Here is a 24569-nt window from a genome sequence, read left to right on the forward strand (position 1 = left end):
ATTTGGAAATGATATCACAAGGGGTGCACAACTGCAACATTTTTATTTAGAAAGCCATATAAGCCCTTTACAGTTCTAGTAGCGTATTGATAGGATTGAATGTTTTCAAGTTCTGATTATATGTATTTGTGCAATGAAAATTAATTACTTGTTGATCACTAGCTTCACAGCTTCTTCTAATATGCATGTAATTTTTCTAGATAATTGATTTTGGTCGGTGGTACTTTTGTCTCACCATCCTATAACATGCGATCGAGTAGTTTTGAATTATTGATGGAGTTTGAATGCAGTGCAGATAGTTAGGGTTAACCATGATTATACACAATGGTTTCAATAATGTAGTATCAGGTTAAGACCGACCAAGGAAAATGGTTAGGTTAAGCTGAGGACAAAATAGTGAACTCAGCGTTTTGTTAGGGGAAAGACAATATTTTATTCCTCCCCTTTAATGATTTAAAGTCAAACAAAATATACCATAGTCAAACATCTTTAGCTTTTCCCCTAAACAAATCCGCTTTCCCTAAAATAAAAATCTTGATCAAACCACATATTCAATTGCGTAATTATTTTTGAACATTTTTTTAAGAATACTTTAGAACTGGTGGTTGCTTACGTTTGAGAAAGTATTAAAAACTTCGTTAAAAGCCTAGGCCAATTAAGAAGAGATTGATACACATAAATAGATGCAAAGAAAATTTGAAAAGTGACAAAAGTGACCTGAATAAGTGTTGATAACATTTCCAAAGGGAGAAAAATTGTTCGCCCCCTAACAAGGGCTAATGATTTCTTTCTTAGGTCTGTTGTAATGTTGATTGAAATCTGAGAACTTTCAGACGGGGCTCGCATTGGCACAACGAGCCTTTTTACAATCAATCGGAACAAAACATAATTCAGCTCACAGTATGCTCATTATAACGAAACGAAATATTACTACTGTAAAACTTGATAGATAAGCTGTCCCGCTCTAGTAACAGTATTCTTCTCAAATATATAGAAATTAAGAAAATTTCTAAAGTTTGATTCTAAGATGCCGAAACCTAATAGTACAAGTTTACCTTACCAAATGTATTATGGCATATGATCATAGCCGGGAAACGGCAGTTGGTTCTCCTAGTGATCTCAGAGAAATATAGTTGTTGACGTGTAGTGTAGGTTTACCATAACCTGGTAAAGGCAAACCAAGATCTCCTAGTTCTTTTGATGTTGAGGCCTTCGGGTCATAGCGAATGACGACACTGTTCCTTTCAAGATTATACTTCTCTTCGTAAAACAATAATATATCTCCATTCTTAGTTATGGTTAATGGTTGATACTTCCCTATCTTTTTCATTGTCATAGTTGACTCTTTGCGCCAAATCTTGTCCTCTCCATCTTGTTCTCTAAAGTTAGAATTATCATCCATCTTCTTTTTCAACCATATGTTCCAACTTCCATCTGTCGTTGCCTGAAAAATACACAATTGTCCATCCAAAACCACCACTTTTTTAGGTCCCCCATCGGAGAGCAAACGATGTGGTGCAGGGAGCATGTAGAATTTTTCATCTGTTAAATCGAAGACCGTGATAGAGTGAGGTCTAGGTTCAATCCAATGAAGTTCTCCGTCAACAAGAACACTTTGGCATTGTGGCACAAATAATTCGTCGATTTCTCCTCCATCTCTCCAACCCCTTCCATCACCAAGTGTGTACACGTCTACTTTTCTTTTATTCATTATAGTTTTGAAATTCAAAGATTTAGAGATAATTCGAACAACCTTGTACTCATTGCTTAAAGGAAGATAACCAAATCCGTAATACATACTGAAATATCCAGCACCTTTGTAGTCTTTGTTACTCGGAACGAGGCTGGGAAGTTCCACGCATTCTCGGATGATAGGATTACAGACATAGACATGACCACATAGAAAGTTACTGATTTTTGTTGTTAAACAAACCAAACCATTGCATGAACCAACAATGACAATATCGATATCCTCTTCGCCAACTACATCAAAATAACCAAGGCTACCGAGGTCGAATAACTCCTCTGTAGGTTTCTGGCAAAACTGTTCATCATTCTCAAAATCATACTCGACATAGCATAGGGAAGAATTATTAATGACAATAAAACTAGTATGTTCCATATTCGTGCATGTAAGTTTAAGATGATCTCTAATAAATACAGAGCTAGAAATTAGATTACACCATAGTTTGCACACACACTTACATGTAAAGATGGATTTTACCGGCATTTTTAGGATTACCTCTTCTTGAATCTCTTCCGGGAGGCATGATATTATCGACATAGCTACTGTTTGGGGATTGTGTAGTACTTCGACTATACTCGTATAAACAACGTAGGTTTTTGTAGTGTTCACATAAATACTATTTTAGGTATTTCTAAACGGTTCACGAGTTATAACCCCAGAGGTGTCACCATCCTTCCACAAAAAACTCATCAAAACAAAAGTAACACAAAAACCCCATCAAAACAAAATTAACACAAAAATCCCAAATTTAAATGTTGGTTTCATCAAATTTTATTTTGCTTTCATCAAATTTTATGATGAAACCAAAATGAAATTTGATGAAACCAATATTTAAATTTGGGGTTTTTGTATCAATTTTTAAAAATTTGGGGTTTTTGTATCAATTTTGTTTACGATGGAGTTTTAATGGATCCCAACATTTGAATGGGGTTTTTTTACCACAAGTTTGGTCACCTTGGATTTTTATAACTAGTTTTGTTTTTTAAACTTAATATACGAAATTCCATATTTCACTACCGATTCCTTTTCCGACCCAGAGATTAGTTATTCTTTATACGGAACAGGAATTTTGGTTCGATGGGGATACAAAAACCGACCTTTTGTTATTGCAACTAGATATCATAACTTTTGTAGCTAACAATTTTTCATTCCAGGAAGCAGCAAATTCGAATGAGACACCATCCACCACTGCCACAACAACAACAGTTTCCTAACATTAAATAATTATTAACATTCTCCAATCATTGGGGTCCTATACTAGCTGGTGGAAGTCAGAGCTTCAAAAATTTAATATGCGTGATCTTCATTGTCTTGACCAACAAGTATCTCATCTCAACAGAAATTATTAATTTCTTTGCCACCTAAAGCTGATCAACTGGCTGTTCATTCTTTTAGCTTTTAGGATAAACAATAACTAGTTACTGGATAGGGCGTGTTATACAGCTTGGCCATGGATTTTAGGTGTAAAGGCCGTGTAACGCTGTGTTGACATCAAAACGGCTGCGAGCTCATCAAAAAATCATATTAATTGCTGGCGATGTCCCAACTTTTTGGTTAGAGTTCAAACAATCGCACACTTGCGTTTCCAAAAATTACAAGTTACCACGGGATGGCGGAGCCAGTGGAGAGCAAGGGTATGCACATCCCAACTGGATTTCAAGCCTAATTTTTTGAAACCTGTTTTGACTCTTTTAAGGTAGAAAAATGGGTAGTTTGTCCAAATATTTTTAAAATATGGTTCTAATGGACGAGTAAAAATTAGTATAAGTGAAATGAACACAAACAAAAAAATAACAAGAATGAAACTGGATTCATCCTGACTTTAACTTAAAAAATAGCGACGACGAAACTGGATGCATCCTGATGTAAATTAAAAATAAGAAAAAGTATTTGAAAATAGGTAGGATGAAACTGTTTACATCCTGACTATTTTTTACATTCTCGTACATTTAAACAGTATCAAATTTTACATGTCTTTTTCTCCAGGAATTATCGTTATTGCGTTAATTGACCAATTTTGTGTGTTTTTTTAGGTCTACCTAATGGTGATAAAATAAGGTTACTAGATAAACCATATCATAACCCCTTATCCACCCTTTTTGATAATGGCATATCTACCATACTTAACAAGCATTAAATATTATGATTGAATTTAATGATGTTAATAACTGATTAAAGTTAAATTGTTAGTGTTATATTAGTAGAGCAATCATATCTTTGTGAGAGAGTAGGGTTTTATGAGAGGAAAAATTAGTGTTCAGGGTTCAGGGTTAAAACCTAGATTTTTGAGATTATTGAACTTCAAGATGGGTGATTCAGGTGACAAAGGAGAATCTTCATCTAGTAAACATAATATAATACATAGGCGTGTTTAATGTCCTTTTTATAGATTGAATTCCTCAAAAAAATGATTTTTCACATGCAAATTCGGCGAACCAGAGAGAGGTTCAGTCGTCTTGTAAATAATAGACTCAGCATTTGGACAGGGCTTTTGGTAGAAACCCAGTTTCAGACCTTGACCATTGCTTACGTTTAAGACAAGAAAAACAAGAACCAAAACCGAAAGAAATCATAAAAGTACCCATGAGTGCAATTTGATGCCGAATAGAACTCCTAGCTAACTAAGTAAAAGAAAGCAAATTAAATGGTAGTAGTGATTATGAACTCGGTTATTAGTGTCATGCTGCAAAAGGTTGTCATTAAGCTAGATAAATATGAACAACTGCTTAATTATATTGATCGTGGTACGTTTTGGTTAGTGAAATGAGTGGATGGGAATGGTTTAATCACATTAAGAAGAAAGTAAATAAAGTACAAGCCTCTCATATGAGTAGGCTGAGACAATAACAAAGACAGGTTTGCTGAGCTAGTTGTCACAGTTAACAGAAACATAAGAATTATACAGACATAAATAGAAATGTTAACTAGTAACAAAAAACCTAACAAGACATGCATAAATGTATCTAAGCAGAAACTAAGAGAGTTATACTCTTGCACAAACCCCCCCCCTCAAGCTGAAGTGACAAAAATTTCAGCTTGTCACATAAAAACTCAATTATAGCTTCTGAAAGCCCCTTTGTAAAGACATCTGCAACAAGACCATCTGTAGATACATCGTGAAGACACAAATCCTTGGACTGAATCAACTCTCGCATGAAGTGAAAATCAAGATCTACATGCTTCATCCTGCCATGAAGAGTTGGATTAGTTACTACAGAGATTGAGCTATTTTTATCACATCCCAAGAGGAAGAAACAAACACATCAATATCCTTGAGAATCTGACACAACCATAGCACCTCAATTGCAGTATGTGCAAAGAACGATACTCAGCTTCTGTGGAACTTGAAAATACTAGGGTACCCAAATACACCACAATCTTTAAATTATCCACCATCATTCCTCTTACCGAAAGTGATTGTCTATGGATTAAGTCGAGCCAATACGACAAATAGGTATTCACACTTTGTGTGATTATATATGGATACAAGATCGAGGAAATAAAAAAATCAAAGTGTGATTACTTGATAATAGGTTCGGACTTAACCAAACTCTATAGGATCACTACCAAGTAAAACAGAGTTAACTTTTGTGTAATTTACTTTAAATTATAATAACAATAATTATAATTGTGGAAAAGAAAAGTAAATGACACATCAAGATTTTGTCAACGAGGAAACCAAAAATGCAAAAAAAAAAACCCGAGACCAAGTCCATAATTGAATACTCTCAGAATTAAGACGCTATACAAAATCTAAACCAACTTCGTATAGTTGAGCCCAGACAACTAAACCTAGTGCACTTAGTTTCTTCAGTATCCATGCGCTTCTGACATTCAATAAGTGCACGCACTAGAACAATTCCTTTGGATCGTATTCCAAACAGTAAAGGAACAATAAATATGTTTGGTAAAAACTCTATTGATTTTTTTCCAGATAAAGATATCTCAAGTCATATGCAAAGGCTCTTCCATTTAAAATAATAAACTCATTTTCCTGGTTAGATCAATCCAATCTTAATTACCTAAGTAATAAGATTCGTATTTGTAACGATCAAACAGAACTTAAGAGAACTATTAGGTTACCGATCTCACGCAACTAACCAATCGGATAAACCCGATTCTAGTTGGATCCCATATGATCAAGGTTTGTGCTACACGAAGATATGAAAAACCAATAAGAAATCTTCTTTGTCTTCAAATATTCTTTAATCATCAATTAAACTGGCACAACACCACTTGAATCGCTTGTGATCAATCACGCACAAAATGGAGTCTGTTAACAATGGATTATCACAAGATGTATTTAAATCTACAAATAGTTCTAAAGATACCGTCGACATATCAATCTAGTTTGAGTGAATCTTAAATCAGAAGAGAATATTCTCAAGAATAAACAAATTAGGTGCAATCAAATTTCAACAACCTTTGGTCAATTAAATCAATCGAAAACCAGAAAACTACAATTATCTAGTTTACCACCAACGGTACTCGTAGACCTTCTTGATCCCCCAGAAGTATTTAAACTAGCAGTCGTAGTAGATTTCCCATAATTAGGGTACTTTTTTGTCCGTACAGACAACTCCACCAGAAACAACAAAATATGAAGTTTGCCTGGCTCTGAGGATTGTTTGTTATAAATGAAAACTTAGGTATTTATAGACCAACGACGTTTGGACACCAAGGAATTTCCAAACCCGAAAGTATTCTCAAGATGTGCAATAAATTCCCAATCAGATTTCATAATTCCTGGAAATGCTTTGTCCAATATTTTCCAAAATATCTCAATATAAAATCTCCAATTAATAAATGCACATTACTAGTTTTTATTCTCTAGAGATATTCATTTAATTGTTGTTAATTAAAGCATATAAAACTAACAACCTTAATTAAGATATTCTTAATTTATTTCGGACCGGGATCTCCTTGAGTAATTAAGGAATAACTTTGAACAATAACAGATAAGATTATTATTCGTTTTCAAAGTATGCTGACATCTTCTCTTTGTAAAAATAAAATCTCTTATTTCGATAAGATTAAAATAAAGATCAGAATTAACTTTATTTCTCTCATCAGGTTATAATTATTCAGACGGTAACTTAGATCTTTCTCTTTATACAAGACAAAACTAGGTTTTTTAACTAGTATTTCTTGTCAAGGCATTCGAATAGACTTGAATAACCGAAACCTCCGCTTTTGATAAGTCTAACTAAGATTAGAATTAACTTAGTTTCTCCTATCCGTAGGCCTGTCAATATTTTTCCGATATCTGGTATCCGTTCCTAGTATTCGATATCCTATAAAATTTTATCCGTTTTATCAAATCGGATATTTTTTCCTTAACATATCGGAAACGGATTAGAACCCATCCGAAATGTTAATATCCGATAGTATAGGAACTTATTTGTAATTTATCCTAATTTCGAGTCTAGTATCGGATATTGTCGGATAAATATATGATAAGTGTCAATCATGAAAATGTTTTACAAGAGTTTTTAAGCTTTTTTTTTTATAACCGGATATTATCGGTATTTATCGGATATTCGACATCTTAGCCTATCGGAATCGATATCTGATTTTGATATCCTTTAGGATATTATCGGATATCGAATATCCGGTAGTGCTTAACCTGTCGGATATCGGATTTCTAAATATCCTACGGATATTCTTCCATTGACAGGCTTACCTATCCGAAATCGATTTGGACTAAACAAATGATCCCGTATTTTGTTAAGCCATAAACAAAACATAGAAACCAAAATAAATTGACTTGCACAATTATTTTCTTAACCGGAAGCAATTGAAACAAACATAGACATTATAGCACCGCAATTGCACCGAAATTTCGATAAGCAAAAACACTTGATACCAAACAATAAAGAAGATATCAAACAATAAGCCAAATAGATTGACACGGTTTTTCTTAACCTGAAACAATTGAATCACACACACACACACATCGATACACACATAATGGATATATATATATATCAATTGTTTCGGAATTTTGTTAAGCAAAAGCAAAATATATGCAATATAAGCAGGATTTTCTTAAACACGAAAATGATTAACTAACAAATTCGTTACCTCAGATTCTGCATCCTCTTCTCCCCAGAAATATATATCACTAAGCGCAAGTTAAAGTAGAACTCTCCCCATGTATGTTGTCATCCTATCGCAAGAACAAAAGAACAACAACAAGAGAAACCTTTACCACAAAAAGGTTGAATCGGTTTTAACTAATGCATTCCAATAACAAAAGTTGAAAACCCGAAACACATATGTTTATGCTAAACACAACTCATGGAAAAACAAATTGATTCAACACATTGTGATTTTTTACTTATGAGTTTCAATCGGAACACCTTATGATCCTTTGATAAATCCTAGTAACATGGTATAGAACTTAATCCCGTTAAATCAAAAAGCCACACAATCATAAGGGTTCACAACATATGAGATCGAAAATTATGGGTATGAAAACCGAAATCATACATCTAATAAACTAAAAACACATAGCAATAATATAGACATTCAAGCACATGCTACGTAACCAGAAACTATCACAATTGAAATTATAAAAAAATAATTTTATTCAAATAATTGATAGTTTTATTCAAAAATAAACCTTATACAATAATCGAAATAAATCAAAAATTGATGTATATTTTTCTTTCAAACAAGAATGTAATCTTAATCATCTTTGTTATCCTCAGACTCTGTGATTTCATCAATATTTTCTTCAAAGAATTCCAAATTCGCAGAGTGTAATCTAATCATTTGAAGATCATGAAAATCTCTATAAGATGCCCAACACACAACATGAAAGATAATTTCCCTGTGAGCAGTTAAAGATAGTTATTTTAGGATTTCCTTTCTTCCAATTAGTTCAAGAACTCCTTTACAAAGGATAGTAGCCCTAACTTTCATAAGGGAAGGCATAATATGATAAGAGCACAATTAAGAAAAAGTTCAGATCTTCCCTTATTAGAGGTATCCAAGACACTTTCTACTTGCAAATTACAGTATTCTCCAACAAATTCACTGTAAACTTTCTCATTCTTAGTGAAAAAAATTATATGGATTTTTCTGGTTAAAAGGTCTTGGAATCTACAAGAGTATATCAGATTCGAGATGGCATTCTTTAGGTATTTCATGATTCTACAAAGTAAAACATGAAAGGTTCGAATATAAGTTGGATTCTTATAAGGTATTTGACTTTTTTATAAAAAGAATTTTTTTATTTGAATTTTTTTTAGATTTTTCAAAAAAAAAACTTTATTTAAGAGGAAATACACACTACAAGAAAACATTCCATCAGCGATGAAATTCCAAGCGACATATTGAATTCGGTAGCTAAAGATAATTATTATCGACCATTGAATTTTTGGTCGCAGAAAAAATGCTTCTGCGATGATGCTTAAAAATCGTAGCTAAACTTGTCGCTAAATATTCAAAACAGGCGACAAAATTAAAACGTTGTAGCTAAATTTTTACAAAGGCGACCAAATATGATGTTCACCGCAAAATTAAAATTTGGCGACAATATTAAATGATCGCAAAACAGATATAAAGCGGTTATTGGGATGGAAACTAAACCCACGTTATTAGGTAGGGGACCAAGAAGAGACGTGCGGGAGATAGTTACTGAAGTGAAATTTTATCCATAAATCTGGAATAACTTCCATTTAATCTTACGGTCATAGTTGTTTGTTCATAGAAAATATATTAGAAAACCATAATAATATTTTTAGTTCTCAAGTGGCCTCTCTCCTGCCTCTCTCCCTTAAACAAAACTGTCTCCGCTTTGATTGCTTTGGATGAGTAATTTAGTTTCCTTCTCATTTTCAATTCATAATCTTACTAGTTGAGTACATTGGTGTCATCAATATTGTCAATGATTAGTGTTTCAAGGATTTAGGAAAGATTAGAATCATAGATTCAGAGAGATATGAGGCGAATGAAAGATGATTCGATGAAGATGGGTTCAAAGATATTGTTTGTCATGGTCTACCAATGGTTTGTGTTCACGTTTGCTTATTGGTTACAGAGCAATATTTTTTTCTTTCCATAAATTTTTTTCTTAATAATTTATATAATTTATAAGTTATGTACAACATATATAATTTTTATGATTGGATTCTCACCAGTTTATTTTTAAATTTGGATTTATGACTTACAGAATAAGGATATGCGACTCCACACATCAGGTGAGTGACATACAAAGCAGATAAAAAAACCCTCTAAAACGTTGGCTGAGATAAAGTTGACGAGTCTTACAATTAGATTGCTCTGATATTTGAAGGTTAGGGTTGAAGGTTGAAGATTCGGGTTGACATCACTGAAATACCATTGGATTTTTTTGTTTCTCCTAGAATTAGCTTTTTTTGTTCTAGTTAAAGTGTATGTAAAAGAAAGAACTCTCTGTAAGGTTCTTCTCTCTTTGATATTTTGTTTCCATACGCTGTCAATGTCTATCTTGTAAACAAAACGAGATTTAATTAATTAACATATATTTGATATGTTGTTTTCCAATCGACTCCATCTGAATGTGCTTGAAGTACATTTTAATTATTTAATATGTAATACGTAAATTTGAGATTAAAAGTTAGATAAAAATTAGCTTTGGGACAAAAATCGATCATAGTACAATGATGTTGGCAATTTTATATGGAAGCAAAAAGGAGGTTTGAGCTGCGAAAAATTTCGTCGCCAACACAAAATATATGGTCGCAAATAGTTCTCAATTGCGGCAATATATTTTTGGGTCGGGAATATTTTTTATGTTTAGCCACCAATTATGGGTTTGTCGCTGATACACATTTAGCGACAAAAATAAAATTAGCATCGTTGAAACCTTTCAGCGACTCACAATTCCCGACAATCCTGGCGACAAAATTATTTCTTCGGAAAAATGTATTAGCAACGAAAATGAAATATTTTGCGACAATTGCTTTCGTCTCTGATGGCCAATTTTTTTGTAGTGACATAGGATTACCTAATTTGTTCAGACAAATCTCTAAAACACAAGACAATGTTTGGGAGAGAAGAAATTTTTTCTTCTAACAGTACTTCATCTTTGACTATTTTTCCATTTCGTGAGATATGAAGTACCATCATATTCAGAATTTGTTTATGAAATTGTTCCTTTTAAGGAATGTAGGGCAAAGCTTGCTCCAAAGTCATTTCTTTTGAGCCCCTTTTTTAAATGTCTTTAGAGCATTCAGAACATGCCATGAATTAACATAATAGTTCTTTTGTCTATTTGTTAAGAGACAAGAACCAGAGATCTTTATAGACAAAGATACTTTTCCCAGTTCTTTTAACACAAAACGAAGAGTATTTTGCATACTATATACTATGAATCTTGCATTTTCTTTGGAGATGATCTTCACTACCACAATAAAAACAATGTTTAATATTATAAGTATATTTTTTGTTACCTTTGTATGGATATTCTTGGGACGCTCCTTTCCTTTTTTGTACTTTTCGATATCTTCCCCTTTTTAATAACTTTCTCCTTTATTTCCAGGTTTGATTGATCATCAACCGTTGGTTTGTACCTAATAGTTTTCTCACAGATACACCAAGCATTGTTGACTAAAGATACCTATGTTTATGTACACGAGGATTTGACAAACTTTATCTCTTTTTTATGAACTAAGGTATTGCAAACTTTATAACCCAAGCCACGTGTATCCACTACACCAAATTTAGTGGTTAGCAACGGTAACTTGCAGTTGCAAAGTGGGGTCGCAACAGTTCTGCTCGGTTGCGATTGTCGATGTTGCAGTTTTAAACAAACTTGATGAATTAGAAGAAAGAAGAGAAAAATCTTTACAACATATGGAGAATTATCAGCGAAGATTAGCTCGAGAATATAATAAACGTTTCAAAATGCGCGAATTTCAACCAGGAGATTTAGTTCTGCGAGAAACACCAATATATCAGCGAGAAAATGGTGGAAAATTAGCGAAAAAATGGGATGGACCTTACATCATTAAGGAGATAGTTGGAACAGGAGCTTATAGATTAATGGATCCAGAAGGAAGAGATGTTGGTCATAGATTAGACAAACCGTGGAACAGGTTGTATTTAAAAAGATATTATCAGTAAGAATCTTTGAGAAGTTATGAATTCTGAAAGAATAATTGCAGAATTACTCATATCAAAGGAAGATCATGATGTGCGAAATTGTCGCAGAGATAATCACATAAAAATGACATAAAAGAAAGGGGTGAACCTTTATGGCGTAATGTAAGACTTAAAGTACGTCATATTAGGGGGTACCTGTTACATGGCTCAGGGAAAGGCTACATCGCCACCGGAACCTGAGTCATGGATATTTGGGGTCAATAAAGCCCATCCGGGAGAGGCACCTTGGATTCTCAACTTAAGCATATGAATTAGGTTGGGCGACTAAGGTAATAAGGACTCTCCGAAGGAGTGCAGAATCTGATCAAGGCGTCGAGGTACACGGTTGAGTCAAGAGTGGAGGGGGCGTTTGAAGCGTCCTTGCCATTCTTGACAAGTCTTGGCTCATACTGCACTCGGCCTGAAGAAAACCCCACTTAGGGTGCAGTCTCGTAACCATAATCCCTATAGGAAAAAGGGATAAGAGGCTGCGAAAACAACTGGTTTTTGTTAAGACTGGATGGGAGGAGCTAACCTTGTATGGTAGAAGTACGCCTCCTTGAAGGGGAAACCAGGGGGGAGATAAGGGAGGCACCCTCCATTAGGGAGCTGATAAGTGTCTTAAGACGCAAATGTCATGAGGTTTTTTATTCGGAAGGATATTAAGGCTTGTCATATTTGTGCAACAATACTGAATAAGCAATAATACAAAAGAAAAGGATAAGACGAGATCAATGGGTTTTCGCATGAAAGTGCGAAGACGCCCTGCGATTTCGTCGCAAGACGACAATGTCATGGGGCTTTATTTTCGCAAGAATATATAGGCCTGTCATATTGTCGCAACATTCCTGAAGAGGCCATAATACAAAAGAAAAATTTAAGACAAGATCAATGGGTTTTTATATGAAAGTGCAAGGACGTCCTGCGATTTTGTCGCAATGACAAGAGATGGCATAATAAGACCTTTAATTAGGAAGGAAAAATAAGATCATATGATAAAACAAATTAATTATAAGCATTCATAACAGATTATTTTTTGTAAGAAAGATAATGAGAGGCAAATATGTGAATCGATACACAAGAAGCATTATCTTTCTTATCAACAAAATATTAAAAGGAAAAGTTGACTCCAAAGTCGATTGAAAAATGTAACTCTCAAAAGTGATAAAAATAAGACAGTTCAAGAAAACAAAGCTAGATAAGAAGCTCAAGCTTCAATATTAATGTCAGTAGCAGGAGATGACAAAAATTCTTCGCCAACATTCTCGCAAGCTTCTCCTTCATTTCGGCTTTGATCTTCGCCATGACTAGCATCTTGATTATCGCCAGCTATTACTTCTTCACGAGAAATTTCTTTCTCATTATGATTAACACCAGCAGATACTTCTTTAGAAGGAACCTCTTCTTCATCTTCCAGGAAATTATCCTCTGCACCGCTTTCGTAATCATAATCACTATCAGAAGGACGAGGAACTTCATCATCATCTACTTCTAAAGGATCAATTGATGTAGGAGGAAGAGAGTTGGAAAATAAAATGTCATTTACAAGGACTTCTGACCGGAGATGAACTTGGAGAAGAAGTGCTCTTTGATGATTCAATCTTGAATATCCTTAAAATAAGCAAGATAATCAAGTCTTCTTTCTGCTCGGTCGCGAGAACCAGTAAGGGTAGAGACGAGCAATGCATTCTATTTGCGAATTTTAGCATATTTAGCCCCAGATCAGAAATAGAAGAATGAAGATTCTTTTCAGACTCTGCGAAAAATAGAATACAAAATTTTATTAAGATAAGGAATTCAGAGAGATATGACAAAGAAAAGATAATTAAGGCAGTCAAACTATTATGACTACCTTCCTTTTGCGAAATAAGGTGTTGAATCAAGGATAGACAATTATTCTCCCAATGGTCCATTGCGTCATCAAATTTATCTCCAACTAAACCTTTAAGTCGAGAGTGAAGATTTTTCTCTTTAGAAATAAAAAAGGCATTCTTCTTCGCAAGAGAAGAATAAGATTCTTCTAATTTGGAATATTGTTCTTTAAGCTGGTTTGCCTTCATACTTAAAGCTATTTTACCTTGAATGAGTCTATCTCTTTCAGCGACAGATGGTTCTGTTACTTCTTTAAGTTCATTTCTCAAATAGGGAAGAGATTGCTCTAGGTCAGCACATACTTTTTGGAGAATACTAAGTTGTTTCGAAGATATCGCCATCTTGTTTAAATAAAGTTCGCTTCTCTTGAGATAAGGTTTTATTCTCATCTGATAAAGTTTCCATCCCTAAATTAGCTTTAGTTAAAGAATAAGAAAGACGAGATACGTCATTACTTAATAGATCTTGTTTTTGAACTAATTGGATATTTTCATTGGTAAGATTATTTATCTGATCAAGAGAATATGAATAGAGGTTATCTAATTGGTTATATTGATCCATCAAGATTTCTTTATCAACACGGGCTTCTTCAACAACTGATTCAAATTGATATCTCTCCATTATTCGTTTCTGATTTAATGCTTAACATGCGAAAGAGGGATTTAAGGGATAATTAAACATGGGAAGGATAAAACCATCGAAAAGGCAAATTAAAGACATAGATAAGGAAATCATACCTCTTAATTCATCATTTTTCTTGCGAAGATTGTCACGATCCAGCAAAACATTCTGAAGCTTCTGATTGTCAAGACGAAGAGCATTACATTCTTTTTCTAAATCTGTCTGCGAAGCAGCTCTGCCAGAACCCAAATGCTTGCTCAGAATCTCGCAAACATTAGACTTGATGGGATCAGTAGAAGACCTCTTGACGTCATCCAGAATTTCAAATAAAACTTTGAAAGCAATATCTATCCCTTCCACGGTCTCTTTCGACAGAGGAAGAGACTTGGGTAGAGAACTGGTAGAGACAGAAGGTTGAGAAACATTCTCAATGGGAAGAGAAGAGGTTTCATTCGCAGAAGGATCCACAAGGGAATTTCAATCATAGAAAGGTCAACTGAAGAAATGAAATCAGAGGCATCATTTTCGCGAATTGGAGATAAAGGTTTATCTTGCGAAGATGTCGCACGAGACTTGGAAGAAATGAAATCAGAGGAAGCATTTTCGCGAATTGGAGATAAAGGTTTATCTTGCGAAGATGTCGCAGGAGATTTGGAAGAAATGAGTAGGTGGAAGGGAACAGAAGTTGGAACAGTTTTAAGGTGGCGAGATTTCTTATGAGGTTTATGAAGATCTTTATCACCCTGCGAATTACAATCCAGGTAAGAAACAGAGGCAACAATATTATTATTAGAAAAAGATAGTGTTTCTTACTACCTTCTCATTCACAGACTTTCTTTTATGTGCGAAAACCTTATGCTGTAATTTGGGATTGTTAGGGTTCTGAACTGTAAATTTAGTGTTGGGGCCGCTTTTGCTGAAATAACAAGAGTATGGGAATCACATAGACAACATCAAATAAGGAAATAAACAAGATCAATTTCAAATATATCAATTCAGCAAAACTCATAAAGAAGAAAAGAGAAGACTAACCTTGATGAATCCATGAAAAATAATAGCAGGGACATTGTCTCGAACAAAATTATGAACTATGAAGATCTAGTATGAAGATGAAGAAGAACTTAAGAAGGTTAAAGAAGAAAGAATAAAAGTTGCAATAATGGAATTTGCAGGAGAACGATGAAGTTGCAGAGAGAAAAAAAAAGAGAGTGAGTGAGAAGGAATATATATAGAGGGAATTTCTCCTCGAGAAAATCAACACGATTAATATGGAAAGATAGAAGCAGTTAAAAGACAACGGTTACAAAAGACGTGTCGAGAAATAAACGGAAGAAAGAATACGTGTGATAAATGCAGAATATAAAGAAGAGAACAGCTGCGGCATTTCTCACATCATTCTCTACTTGGTAGAGAAGATATGAGAAGAGGAAAGATGTAGGATCATAGTCTCGCAACAATTATGTCTCAGCGAAGTTATCAATGGTACAACACAATAGCGTCGCAGAACAATTTCAGAAACGACGTCAGCAAGGATCATGAGAAAGATGTGATAGTCCTGCGAAAATTAGAGAGCTTGCGAAACTAACATTTGTAAGGTTGCGAGAACGTCGCAAACCATATCCGAAAATAAAGGACAGATTAGCTGTCATCCACTATGTATTTCCTTATAAATAGTCATTCGAGTTGTAAAGAAGAGAGAGATCTTTTTTGAGTAAGAAACAAGTAAATAGGAGAGAGAAAGTTCAGAGCAGAGATCATTCATGACTTCTTTATCTTTCTTGTAATAACATTCAAAATTTAATCAATAAAATTGAGAATGTAAACCTAAAAATGAGCTGATCAACAATGAAATCATATGAAGGGTGTATTGTAGGATTTCCTGCAACTACACGTATGTCTCGATATCATAAACTTCTTGAATTCCCATCTTGATAATATTCGCTCTCGTACAATAGTCTTCAACTTGTAAAAACAAAAATTCTGCTCCTTGTCTTGTTGCTATACTTAAATCTAAAATCTGTTCATTTATGTATTGTTGCTTGTAAACCTTAAACGTCTTCAACTTTCCTTCGAATTTGTGATGCTCCTCTTGTTGATGATGATGGTGTTTCTATGGACCTGTTGGTGTAGAGAGATAAAGTGGATGGTGCTAACTGCGAACAAGATTACAAGTGATATCTAAGTTAGCAATTCGATGTCATCATTCATGATTGATAAAATAGCACTCAAGAGATCAAAATAGTGCTTCTATTGGTGGGAGGTTGGGTAGCTCACCATTCCACCCGGAGTTTACGTACGGTGAGACACACTATAAAAGCACAAATTTAGACAGGTACAAAGAATTGAAGAGTGCCTCTCATGATGTAACATGGGTAGTCTCCACTATAAGGGATCACAAATCTAATACCGAATTCAGTCTGCACCTCATTTTCCACTGGGATGGTTAAATCCAACTTTAACTCTCATACAAGTAAGAAACCCGATCATGTTCTCTGTCATCTCTAAGTTCAGTCACTCTTATGAGAATCTCGATGTAATCTTAGCGACATGTATACTATGTGACTCTAAACTAACCACAAGTTGGAGTTTTCTTATTCACTATTTCACAAAATAGTTGAAAAAAATCGAAAATTTTACAATGCAAATGCTAACCACTTCCCCACACTTAAACTTTACATTGTCCTCAATGTAAATTGAATCGTCCAAAGAAAGTCAAGGTAGGAAATCCTATATGATAATGACAAGAAATCAGAAAAAAACAAAAAAACAAAAAAACAAAACAATACAAGACAAGAAAAACTTAAAACAAGACAAGAAATACTCATCCTATGGGTTGCCTCCCATTTAGCGCTTGGTTTAAAATCGTCAGCACGACTATCTCCTTGCTTTATATGCCTCCTCCAGACGGAGTGCATCCACAAAGTTAGCTCCTTCCACCACTTCGGAAGTGAAATTCTCATAATATGGTTTCAACCGGTGCCCATTAACTTTAAGTTCCTTGCCTGTAGCTATGCTACGAATTTCCACTGCACACCATGAGGAAACACATTAGTGACAATAAAAGGTCCAATCCAACGTGACCTTAATTTACCCGGAAATAAATGCAAGCGAGAATTAAACAAAAACACTTTCTTCCCAATGCAAAATTGTTTCCTAGAAATCATGTTATCATGAAATGCTTTCGTCTTTTCCTTATAAATGTGCGAGCTTTCAAATGCATCATTGCGGATCTCCTCTAGCTCTTGTATTTGTAACTTACTTTGCTTTCCAGCCCCATCCATCTCCATATTGCATTGCTTAATAGCCCAAAACGCCTTATGCTCAATGTCAACGGGTAAATGACAAGGTTTACCATACACAAGCCTAAAGGGAGACATCCCGATAGGTGTCTTGTATGCGGTTCTATAAGCCCACAAAGCATCATTAAGTCGCATGCTCCAATCTTTCCTTGTTGGTTTCACCGTCTTCTCAATAATGGATTTCACCTCCCGGTTGGAAACCTCGGCTTGTCCATTTGTTTGGGGATGATAAGGTGTTGCAATCTTGTGTGACACATTGTACTTCTTCAATAAGGTTTTTAAGATCCTGTTTTTGAAGTGAGAACCCCCATCGCTAATTACGGCTCTTGTAATTCCAAACCTTGCAAAGATATTAGCTTGCACAAAATATGAAACCACTTTAGAATCATTAGTCGGGGTGGCCTTAGCTTTCACCCATTTGGAGACATAATCAACAACAAGTAAGATATAAAAATTCCCATGAGAGTTGACAAAAGGACCCATAAAATCAATACCCCATACATCGAAAACTTCAATAAATTGAATAAAAGTTTGTGGCATTTGATTTCGGGGACCTAGATTGCCTGTTCTTTGGAACCTATCACAAGTTGTACAAAATATATATGCATCTTTAAACAAGGTTGGCCAATAGAAACCGCTTTCAAGTACCTTGTGAGCGGTTCTCTTACTTCCAAAATGTCCTCCACAAGCATAGGAGTGACAAAAAGACAAGATAGAATTAAAGTAGGATTCGGGAACGCACCTTCGTAATACTTGGTCACTACCTTGTTTCCATAAGTATGGATCATCCCATATGTATTGGTTCCCTAACCTCTTAAGTTTGTCCCTCTCATCACGAGACAAGTTCTTTGGGATTTGTTTAGACACCAAGTAGTTCACAATGTCAGCATACCATGGCTCTCCAAAGGAAATTGAGAATAGTTGCTCATCCGGGAAACTTTCACGCAATGGGATAGCTTCCTTGTCCACAGCAAGACGGCTCAAATGATCCGCAACGGTGTTCTCAATTCCTTTATTGTCCTTGATTTCAATATCAAACTCTTGCAAAAGTAGAATCCATCGTATGAGCCTCGTTTTCGCCTCTTTTTTCATAAGCAAGTACCTAAGCGCTGCATGATCAGAAAAGACAACAACTTTTGTACCAATTAGATAAGAGCGAAACTTTTCCAAAGCAAAAACAATAGCTAATAACTCTTTTTCAGTGGTTGTGTAGTTTTGTTGGGCCTCATTTAACGTTTTAGAAGCATAATAAATAGCATGAGGTATCTTCCCCACACGTTGCCCAAGCACCGCACCAACCGCATAGTCACTTGCATCACACATGAGCTCAAAAAGCTTGCTCCAATACGGTGGTTTAATGATAGGGTCTGAAATCAAAAGTTCTTCCAAACGATTGAACGCCGCCATACACTTTTCATCAAAGTTAAAAACCACATATTTTTGCAATAAGTTGCAAAGTGGTGATGCTATCTTGGAAAAAGTCCTTGATAAATCTACGATAAAAACCTGCATGACCAAGAAAAGAGCGTACCTCCCTCACCGTAGTGGGAGGGGTTAGAGCACGAATAAGGTCTATTTTAGATTTATCGACTTTCAAGCCTTTAAAAGATATTATATGGCCTAAAACTATGCCATGAGTTACCATGAAATGGCACTTCTCCCAATTTAGCACAAGATTTTTTTCAACACATCGTTAAAGGATTAATGACAAGTTGTGCAAGAAAAGGTCAAATGAATCACCAAAGACACTAAAGTCATCCATAAACACTTCAATTATGTTTTCAACATATTCTGAGAAGATACTTACCATACACCTTTGAAAGGTAGCTGGAGAATTACACAAGCCAAAAGGCATCCTTCTATAAGAAAAAGTACCGAAAGGACAAGTGAAAGTGGTTTTCTCTTGATCCTCCGGCGCTATCATAATCTGATTGTAACCTGAATAACCATCAAGGAAGCAATAATAAGAATGTCCAGATAAACGTTCAAGCATTTGATCAATAAAAGATAAAGGAAAGTGATCTTTTCTAGTAGTGACATTCAATTTTCTGTAATCTATAAAAACCCTCCAACCGGTTTGCACACGAGTTGGGACAAGTTCATTCTTATCATTCTCCACCACCGTCACACCTGATTTCTTTGGTACTACTTGTACCGGGCTCACCCACTTGCTATCGGATATGGGTTAGATAACACCCACGTCCAAAAGCTTTAGTATCTCTTTTTTCACAACTTCCATCATGGGAGGGTTCAAACGACGTTGCGCTTCCCTTGTAGGCTTTGCATCGTCCTCCAAACGGATTTTGTGCATACAAACGGCAGGGCTTATACCCTTGATATCTGCAATTGTCCATCCTATGGCCGTCTTGTACTTCCTTATCACCCTTAGAAGTTTTTGCTCCTGTAATTCACTAAGCTTGTTAGAAACAATCAGAGGTAAATCTTCCTTGTCACCCAATTATAAGTACTTTAGGTGATCGGGAAGAGGTTTCAATTCTAACTTTGGAGATTTAACAATGGAAGGTACAAGCTTTTCGTCACTGCATGGTAAAGAAATAAAAGAGATATTATGAGTTTCTGGGCATCCTTGTAGTGAATTAAGATCACCAAGGGCTTCCTTGACTTCATTACCACACTCTACACCATTATCCATGGATGTAGTCAAAACGGTTTCCAAAGCATCATCACCATTCAATTCAAACACTTGTTGTGCCAATGTATCCATAACATCAATGGAGAAACAAGAGTGGACATCACTAGGATATCTCATCGTCTGGAAAATGTTGAAACGTATTGTTTCTCCATCAAACTCCATAGTTAGCCTTCCTTTATCCACATCAATAATGGTTTTCGCCGTTTTCATGAAGGGACGCCCAAGTAGCAATGGAAGAGACGAGTCTGGTGACCCTTCATTCATCTCTAACACGCAAAAGTCAGCTGGAAACACAAGTTGATTAACCTGTACAAGAACATCCTCAACAATACCCATTGGGTAAACATTAGAGCGATCGACTAATTGCAATACAATTCCAGCCTTTTTAAGAGGACCTAACTCAAGTGAATTGTACATAGATGCAGGCATAACATTAATGGATGCACCTAAATCCAACATAGCTTTGTTAAATGTGGTGTTACCAATTGTGACTGGAATGTCAAAGCTACCGGGATCCTTACATTTCACTGGGAGTTTGTGTTGTAAGATTGCCGAAGCATTATCCCCCACACTTAGCACTTCATTACGTTTGATCCTTTGCTTATTGGTACACAAGTCCTTCAACACTTGCACATACTTGGGAACTTTCTTGATCGCATCAATGAGTGGTATGTTCACATGAATCTTCTTTAAAACGTCTAAAACCTCCTTTTCTAGTTCCGCCTTCTTGGAACTTGCAAATCTGCGAGGGAAAGGTAAAGGAGGAACATAAGTAGAAACCAGATTTTTAGAGTTAGGAATAGGTACCTCGGGTGTTTGGGGAATTTCATCCCTCTTTTCCTCCAAAACTGGCTCCTTTGGTGTTTCCACCTTGGTCGAATCAGTAATTTCAGGTTGCACAAGTTGTGTACCACTTCTCAACGTAATAGCATTGACACCCTCTTTTGGGTTAATAGGTTGAGAAGGGAGTTTCCCACTATATTTTGCCTTCAATTTGTTTATATCAACCGCCATGAAGCCCATTTGTGTCTGCAACTCCTTGATAGCACTCTTAGTTTCTTGTTGACTTTCCTTAAACATGGTAGAAATGCCTCGCATAAAAGTTTGAAGCTTTGCATCGATATCGGAACCTTGATTTTGCTGAAATTGTTGTTGTTGCGGCTGGAATTGTTGTTGTTGTGGTTGAAATCTACCCGAACGGTTGAATGTAGGTTGTTGAACCGCGCTTTGCTTGTTTGCATAGCTAAAGTTGGGGTGATCTCTCCATCCCGGATTGTAAGTGTTGGAGTAGGGATCATACCGTCTTTGTTGATTTGGAAAGACCGCATTATCTTGCTCCAACTCTTCACCATATGAAGGTAAAATAACCGCAACCATCTTTTGCATCATTTGCTCCATGTTACTTTGATCACGGTGTGATGATGAATCCGTAACTTCATGCACTCGCCTAACCATTGGTTCACCTCTTGTGTATAATTGTTGCGAGTTTGCAGCCATGCTTTCAATCAACTCGGTAGCTTGGGACACCGTCTTGTTCACTAGTGCACCATCACCTGCTGCATCAAGAAGATATATATCACTTGATTGGAGACCTTCGTATAAGTATTGTATTATCATCGCGTCACTAAATTGGTGGTGTGGACAGCTTGCCACCAATCTCTTGTGTCGCTCCCAACATTCATATAAAGATTCTCCTACGTGTTACTTTGTCCCACAAATGTCTTTGCGAATTTGAGTAGTCTTTGACGTAGGAAAATACCTCTCTAGAAAGAGTTTCTTCAACCCGTTCCATGTAGTGACACTTTCGGATGGTAAATAATACAACAGTTCCTTAGCATTGTCCGCCAAAGAGAATGGAAAAGATTTCAACATTGCTCCATCCGCATTAGTCTCCGGTGGAAGCATAGCCATGATAACGTTGTGGAAATCCATGAGATGCTTGTTTGGATCTTCATTCGACATGCCATGAAACTTCGGTAACTCTCTAATCAACCTCGGCTTGATCTCGAAGGTTGAGTTTGTCTCAATACACCACCGTTGTGCATCAAGCCTATGAGAATCCAATCCCTTGAGTGTACGATTTGCATCACCCGTTGCTTCTTCTTCTTCTTCAACTAGTGGTTCTTCTACAAATGGAACCTCTTGTTCTTCTTCTAGTTGTAATTCTTCTTCCACTTCTAACTCTTGTTCTTCCGTCGTGTCTTGACTTGGTTGGAGTATTGTGCCTCTTCGAGTAGCTATCCCGCACCTTGGATAGTTCCAATCTTTAGAAGCCAGGGATTAGGTACTTGAAAACAATTCTCGCAAACAAGTGAGAAACAAGACAAGAAAACAAAAAACAAATATGAAAGCAGAAATGATGATAAGAAACTAAAAACTTGATAACAAGCCGTATGCCTCCCCGGCAGCGGCGCCAAAATTTGACCGGTTGTCAGCCGTGCAAATATGATTCACTTCCTCACTCAACTAGAAATAAATATAGTATGCGATAAGAAAGAGTTCGTTCCCACAAAGAGGATTTTGTTGTTATCAATTTTCAGTTTCTTAGTAACCAAAAGGGGGGGTTTGTTATATCTAAATAAACAAAGCAATGAAAGTAAATTAAAAGCAATAAAATAATTGAATAATCAATAAGGAGAAGATATTGGTCATGGGATAGTATCATTCACAAACATATATTTTCATCAATGACTAGAATTAGAATTTTAATCTCTCATCTATTAGAAGTCCTGGGATACCTTGATCGCAAGAGTATCCCGTTTATTTCCCGATTTTATCACAAACAACATTAAAGATGCTATTGTGAAATCTACCTAGAAAGCAACCTAAAGTGTAAAAGCACAATTAAGTTTAACTCCCTAAGAGCAATAAGTTACTAATCAATGCAAACAAACGTGTAAAAGCACTAATTCGTTTTAACAAAGGTTATGATTCATATGCTATTATGAAGATGTATCACTACAAGTAATAATGGCACTATGCTACTTAGAATCAGGGATAAACAACTATTTCGTATTGAAAATCCTAATCTAGGAATAGAGATGAAGACTAATCTAATTGATTCCGGACTCAAACAAACTAGCATTCAAATCATATGACAATATTAATAATGAAAAGTATTGAGACAAAACTAATTCATTGAATCAAATAACATGTTGGAAATCAACTTTTATCCCATAACCAATAATTGAGTTTAGTTACTCATAATAATGAAGTTCATCATAATCATAATCATAAAATAATTGAAGAAGAGGAAAAATAAAACAAAAGCAAACCCTAGTTCTAGCTATCTCCAAAGCTCCAAGAATAATACGTGCTCTCCCAAAAGAAAATAGAATACTTTTTTTTTGTAGCTTGTCTCCCTTCCAAAATTAGGTCCAGTCTTCAAAAGCCCAAAGTCCAATAGCAAGATGTCCACCAAGCCCATATGTGAGAAAAACCCACGTAGAAAATATGTTCAAAATCGTCGCCGGAAAACAGCTCAGGTGACCAGCAAAGTCCGTCCGGTCACCGGTTAAATCGGTCGGGTCAACGAGTCAACTCGGTCAGGTCAACCGAGTCAAGGTGAGTCAGTTCTAGTCAGATTAGTCAGGTATGAGTTAAGTCTAACTCAGCTGACTTGTTAAGCCACAACCATTTTGCAGGCCAAAGCTTTGCTGATGCACAATGATTGTGCATCACTGCTTCTTGGCAAACCAACTTGTGATGCACAATCATTGTGCATCACTCCCAAATCCAACTGCATTCATTCCTACACATTCATCTACACTGCTCCCTGTAAACTAACTGCGATTCGATGCCACCACCTGCAAGTCAGGTCCAGCCAATTCTTGCAATTATGCATCTCCATTTTCATGAAGCTCTCAACACATACACCTGTAATATAGTTCATAACTGCAACATTAACACCAACAATTCCACCTGCAGTATCATTCATATTCAATACCACCAGCAACTTGAACTGCAGCTCCAATCTTTCCTTGTACACCCATGACTGCTATTCCATTTACAACTCCATTACCTTTGCAACATAACACGGCACCACTAGCTCATGCTCATCTGATCTCTACTTGTAGCTCTTTCCCTGCTTCATTCTGATCTCCATTAACAGCTCAACTTGAACATCATCAGCACAAACCCATTTCTCTGCACTAACTGTAGCTGCATCATATACTCATACCCTTCTCAGGTCACTGCAACACATAGCACCAATACCTGCATTCATTCAATTGCAACAAGTCTTCAG

The 24569-nt window shown here is 35.8% G+C and overlaps 1 protein-coding gene across 1 annotated transcript; it reads right to left on the bottom strand.

Annotated features, from left to right (window-relative positions):
- Nucleotides 1-1081: 1081 nt before the first annotated feature.
- On the bottom strand, nucleotides 1082-2122 carry LOC113325189 (F-box protein At3g07870-like). The gene has a single exon (XM_026573402.1). The coding sequence runs from the start codon at nucleotides 2120-2122 to the stop codon at nucleotides 1082-1084; it is 1041 nt and encodes a 346-aa protein (XP_026429187.1).
- Between the last annotated feature and the right edge of the window lie 22447 nt (nucleotides 2123-24569).

The sequence above is a fragment of the Papaver somniferum genome, chromosome 11 (genome assembly GCF_003573695.1).
Source record: "Papaver somniferum cultivar HN1 chromosome 11, ASM357369v1, whole genome shotgun sequence".
In the NCBI taxonomy this organism is placed as follows: domain Eukaryota; kingdom Viridiplantae; phylum Streptophyta; class Magnoliopsida; order Ranunculales; family Papaveraceae; genus Papaver; species Papaver somniferum.

Coding starts and splice junctions, on each gene's coding strand:
- LOC113325189 (XM_026573402.1), bottom strand. CDS start 2,122: ATGGAACATACTAGTTTTATTGTCATTAATAATTCTTCCCTATGCTAT.